The sequence below is a fragment of the Rhincodon typus genome, chromosome 39, assembly GCF_021869965.1.
Source record: "Rhincodon typus isolate 14 chromosome 39, sRhiTyp1.1, whole genome shotgun sequence".
Classification (NCBI taxonomy): domain Eukaryota; kingdom Metazoa; phylum Chordata; class Chondrichthyes; order Orectolobiformes; family Rhincodontidae; genus Rhincodon; species Rhincodon typus.
The window spans coordinates 11437244-11443243 of NC_063370.1; the positions used below are offsets into that span (position 1 = coordinate 11437244).

At 41.0% G+C, this 6000-nt stretch overlaps 1 protein-coding gene across 1 annotated transcript in view; it reads right to left on the reverse strand.

Moving 5' to 3' along the window:
- Positions 1 to 3248, reverse strand: part of LOC109910785 (cytochrome P450 2F3-like) — a 35322-nt gene extending 32074 nt beyond the window's left edge. Inside the window, exon 1 of the mRNA XM_020510027.2 lies at positions 2952 to 3248. Within this exon, the coding sequence (XP_020365616.2) occupies positions 2952 to 3131 (180 nt within the window). The 5' untranslated portion in view covers positions 3132 to 3248. The remainder of the gene's footprint in view (positions 1 to 2951) is intronic.
- Positions 3249 to 6000: the final 2752 nt, after the last annotated feature.

The following is a 6000-nucleotide window of genomic DNA, read 5'->3' on the forward strand; positions in this document are numbered from 1 at the left end:
TTCTCTTGTGGATACAATAGAGGCTAATGACATTGGGATTCCTGTGATGGCTCCCTTGGCCAAACAGCCGGTTAACATTTCAGCTCAGGTGTAAAGATGGGTCAGTTGTGACAGGTGATTACCTGACTGTGGAAGAATCATCAAGTAATTTATCTTCAGTAACGAAAGTTAGCTTTTAATTTGTGCCGATCTTGAATGCCCTTCAAAGGGGATGGAAATAGAAAGGAGAAAGAGAGAGGACAAGGAATTAGAAGAGGGAGAAAGGAAGCAGTAGCACTATAGCAGGAGGAGAGTTTGATCGAGAAGCAGTCAGCTCCTGTCTGAAAGCCCAGTTTTTATTTTTGCTCAAACGAGCTGGTTGGAATCCACCTCACACTTACATTGCCCAAGCCCCTCTGCTCAATATAGGGCGTGACTATTGAGACTACATACATGTTATTAACATATAAGAACCAGGGTATAAGTTCAAGTCTGATAAATAACAAACCTGACGGGAAAAGATCAATGAAACATTTATTTGTTAGCTGCTGGTGGAATTTCCCGTCCTTTGTAAATATTGACTTTGCTGATTTGTATATTCATCAAGCATTTCCTGTTAGCCTAAGATAGTAAACTCTTGTGAAGTTATTTAGAAAAAGCTGAGGTAGTGTTCCTGCTTCGTTGGTGCCCTTTAGTAAGGAAAGTTGTGAGCATGGGAGTACCTCATTAGCAGGTACCTGAACCTCACAGAAATACAGCAAATCCCAGATATGTTTTGGCAATGCTTCTTAGATATGTTCCTGTTGCCGTCTTTACTAGTGTGCTTTCATGCCTAGTTGAAGATAAGAGGCATGGCAGGTCTGTCATGCTTTGCCAGGATAGAGGGTCTGTATCCCAGGTTTTCTGGAATTTTGGGGATTGATGGTGGCTTTCTGCAGTAAAGTAACCAAAAACCTTATATTTAAATAACCCCTTTAAAGTTATAAGATTCCTCCAGTGCTTGATAGGAAAATTTTAAAACAAAGTATAACACAGAGCCTTATAAGGAGATATTGGGTCACATTACCAAAAACTTGAGCAAAGAGGTCACAAAGGTAAGCTAATTGGCCCCTCAAGCCTGGTCTGTTATTCAATAAGATTATGGCTGATCTGATTCTGCCCTCAACTCCACTTTCCTGCCTAATCCCATAACCATCAACTCCCTTGTCAAGCAAAAGCTTTCCTAACCTCAGTCTTGAGTATATTCAATTACTCCAACATCCACTGATCTCTAATGAATTCTACAGACTGATGATCCTCTGAGAAATAATAATTATGCTCATCATTTCAGTATTTAAAGAGAAACCCCTAATTTTTAAATTGTGCTTCCAGGTTCTAAACTCCCCAACAAGGGGAAGAGTCCTCTCAGCATCCACCCTGTCAAGTTCCCTCTTGATCTTCATGTTTCAACAAGCTTGCCTGTCACTCTTTTAGATTCGTTCCAGGTGATAAATCCTAGGTGTAGTTCTGCTGAAATCATTTTAACGATAGGCACTAATTTTAACATAGAATAACACACACATACACACACACACACAGAAAATATGTGTACATTTACTTGCTTAGCGACCATATCTCTCAGTCCCTTTAAGGATCTAAAATATATACAATGATCAATGAAGAAGCACACGCTCTGTTTTACCTCAGAACAAACAATTTTATGTAGTTGGCAAGTGTTCACAAGTTCACATACAATAATGAATGATGAGATTACAGGCTTGGGAATAGTGCCTATTGCTTTTTTTCCAATGGAATGCAATCAGTCACATCTGGATTCCTAATGAGTCACATGTGGCTAGGTCATGGTTAATACACTGGACAACATGAACACATTACAGTCAAGGGCTGCTGCAGACAGCAATTGATAAGGAATGTTCGTTTTATTTCCCCAAAGGATGTTGACTGGACTGGAGATTATTAGTTATGATGAAAGATTTAATGGGCTTGGGTTTAAAGGATCTCAGAAGTGTTATGGTGCAGAAGGTGGCCATTCAGCCCATTGTGTCTACATTGGCTCTTCAAATCAGAAATTCACCTCACACTTTTCTCCCACTTTAACTCTATAATCCCAAAGATTCTTCCTTTTTAGATAACAGTCTTACTCCCATTTGAATGCATGAATTGAACCTGCCCCTACAATGCTCTCAGGCAGTGCACTCCAGACCCTAACCACTTGCTGCGTGTAAAGGCTTTTCATGAAGTCCCTTTTCCTACTTTTGTCAATTACCTTAATCCTGTGCTGTCTCATTCTTGAGCCCTTCATGATTTTTACCTATCCACTCTGCGTAAATCTCTCTGATTTTAAATGCCTTTATCAAATCTCCTTTAAATATTCTCTTCTCCAAGGAAAACAGCCCTAACTTCTGCAATCTTTCTTCTTAACTGAAGTTTCTCCAAGCTGAAACCACCTGGAGATTTAAGTATGGCCATAAAACTAACATAGATTTTCGTAAAAATCTTTTTGATTCATTAATGCCCTTCAGGAAGGAAATTTGCCATACTTATCTGGTCTGGCCCACACATAATTCCTATATGGATGCTGAAGTGGCCTAGCAAACTACTCAGTTTAAGGGCAATTTGGGATGGGCAACAATTACTGGTCTTGCTAGTGACATCCACATCCTATGAAAGAATTTAAAAAATCAAAATGTGGAAAGTGGGACTAGGCTGTGAGGTTACTTGCCACCCTCCATGGACATAACGGGCTGAATGGTATCCTCCTATACTGTACATTTCTATTCAAGGGCAAGTCATTTTCCTGTTTTGTGGGTGAGACATTTTTTCCCGTGTTCCTGCTGCTAGAGGTGAGCCTCACCCTGGTATCAAGAATCTGTCAACACCTGCATGTGTAAATATGCAAACAAAGCACGACACGACTCATAAGAAACACAGAGCGCAGAACAAGTTACACGGTTAACATAAAGCTTGCTCACCTTCATAAGAGAATGATCAGGAGCTCTCTTGTCTATCTGCAAGGCATTCCCTAGAAACGGGAGGGCGGGAGGACCGGGAGGGAGCTTGCGGTACATCAGCTTACTCTTCCAAGAGCGCACATACAGCAGCACAGTCAACACAAAGGCTATAAGAGTCACTCCAATGGTACTAAAATCCATAGCAGTCCAGGATCTGTTCACAATAGGCCCTTGCTGCACCTTTGAAAGCTTGAACTCAGTTATGAACTCACTTGAAGTTTACTGAAGGAACAGCTTGTGTTTAAACAAGCATGCAGGAATCTGTAACTGTGATGCAACGGACTGTGCAACTTTATATGAATGAAAACTCCTCCCTGTTGGGGGTGGAGACAGTTGCACGCCGAACTACAAAGTCATGTGCCAGTGAGTAGTACTATGACTCTTAAATTTGCTACTTGCTGATTATTTTTGTGTAATAGCTTAATCAAACTTTCACCCTTCCTGCCCCAATTCTTGGTCTTGGACATCAGTTTTATTCTGCTGACGCTGTATGATTAAGATGCCAGTTCAACTCTTGAATCGGACGATTGTCTTTCAAGTCCCACTCCAGGATTTAAGCACCAAAATCAAGGCGAACATTTCACATACTACTGAATCATTGCTACTCTGCTCATACCCACTTGAATAGGTATAAATGACTTCAAGACTACTCTGAAGATGAGCAGGGGAGTTATACTTGGTGTCCTGGACTATATCTATCCTTCATCTAACACTACAAAAAAAAGCAGATTGTGTGTGTTTTTATCACATTGTTAACGTTTGTGGGAGTTTACTGTGCGTAAAATGGCTGCTGCGTTTTCTATAATACAACAGTGACTATTAGCTGCGATTGTGAAAAGTGCTACATAAATGCAAATCCTTTCTTTTTATTGCCTTTTCAACCAGTCACTGAGCTCTAAATTTGCTTGTCCAAGTACCGTAGATAGCAAACTCGCCGTGTTGTAAATGAGAGAGTTATATCAGCAATTCACTAGCCTTATGTTTCCCCCTTTTCCCAGCCTTTTTACTTTAGACTTCCTCTAAACCTCCTGCCCCTTATCTTAAATCTATGTCCCCTGGTCATTGATTCCTCCACTGAGAGGGAAAAGTTTCTTCCTGTCTACTTTTCTATGCTCTTCCTAGTTTTATACATCTCAATCATGTACCCAGCTCCCCTCAGTTTCATCTGCTCCAGATAAAACATCTTAGGTCTATCTGATCTTTCTTCATAATTCAAACTTTCCAGGCCAGGCAACAGTCTGGTAAATCTCTTCTGCATCCTCCTTGGTGCAATGGCATCCCTCCTATAATGTAGATTCCAGAAATGCACACAATACTGTAGCTAACCAATTTTTTATACAGTTTCAGCATAACCTCTCTGCTCTTAAATTCCATGCCTCATCTAATAAAAGTATGCCAATTTGCCTTCTTAACCACTTTATCTACCTGTCCTGCTACCTTAAGGGATGGTGGACATGCACACCAACATCCCTCTGATCCTTAGTGCTTCCGTGCTATTTCCTGCCTCATAGGGTCCTACCATTCATGATATGTTCCCGTGCCTTGTTTGTCCTGCCCAAGTGCACCATCTCACACTTATCTGGATTGTGGGTAGCATGTTTGCCTCAAAGATAGAAATTTATGGGTTAAGTCTGACCACAGAGATCCAAGTACTAATTCTAAGAATACATTATCAGTGTAGTACTGAAGAAATTCTGTACTGTTGGAGGCTTTTAAATGAGATATTAAATAGTTCTTTCAAGTGATGTGTAAGTTTCCATTGCACTATTTCATAGAACAACTCTTCCTGGAGCCCTAGTCAATAATTACCCCTACATATCTAACACGATTAAATAGATGGTCTACTATTAACATATTGGAAGAGAATGGGAGCATGCAATGCACAAATTGCTCTGTTTCCAAAATAGTGACTACAATTAAAAAGAAATTAGTTGGTTGTTAACCTTTTTGGGGTGTTTCTTTGTTTGATTTATTTTTAACTGATCCCTTTCAAGTGCCCTGTAACCTGGTCAGTTTGAGTGTTTGGTTCTTTGCTTCCGTAAGAGCTTCTATACATGTGCAGGTAAATTGAGATATTGTGGCCTTACACTACAGTTGCACGGATGTGCCTTTGCAATTGTGCATTGTGAAAAATGTACCTACTCTAGCGTGGTATTGTCAAAGTTATTAGGCTGTGTTCTCACGGGTGTCTGTTGAATTTAGAAAGACTTTACTTATATCAAATTACTTTGCGGGCGGTACAGTGGCTCAGTGGTTAACACTACAGCCTCACAGCGCCAAGGACCGGGTTCGATTCCAGCCTCGGGCGACTGTCTGTGTGGCATTTGCACATTCTTCCCGTGTCTGCGTGGGTTCGCTCCGGTTTCCTCCCACAGACTAGGTGGATTGGCCAAGCTAAATTGCCCGTAGTTGCCAGGGGGGTGTGGGTGGGATGCTCCAAGGGTCAGTGTGGACTCGTGGGGCCGAAAGGCCTGTTTCCACACTGTAGGGATTCTAAGTACCTTCATGAATCCGAGTCTATTCATGTCAACAGAAACCTACTAGGTTGAGATAGTAGGAACTGTTGTTTAGTCATAGTTCAAAAAAGAAGCCAAAACTAGGCTGCTATTTTCATGGTCCATTCTGGCACATGAAACCTGACTTTCGATTCCTAGTGGGGGTGTGAATAGGTTGGTGAAATGGTGAACTTTTCTTACCTGCTGGAACAATATTTTGCTCACATCATCCTTGCCTTTTTTTGCACATTACTTTAAATCTATGCCCTCTTGATCTATTTATTTTACAAGCAGAAACAGCTTTACTCTATCTAGCCCGCTCATGATTTCAACAACTTCAATTAGATCCTCTCTCAGCCTTCTTTTCTCCAATTCAGCCCCAATCTTATTGAATCTTATTGAGGTAATATAACTGCACAGAGACCAGTATCACATCACCCTTTATTTACATGTGCACAGTACATGGACTCTGGCCAGCTATCTCAGAGCCAGTCCCTAAAGTGAGGAGAATCTCT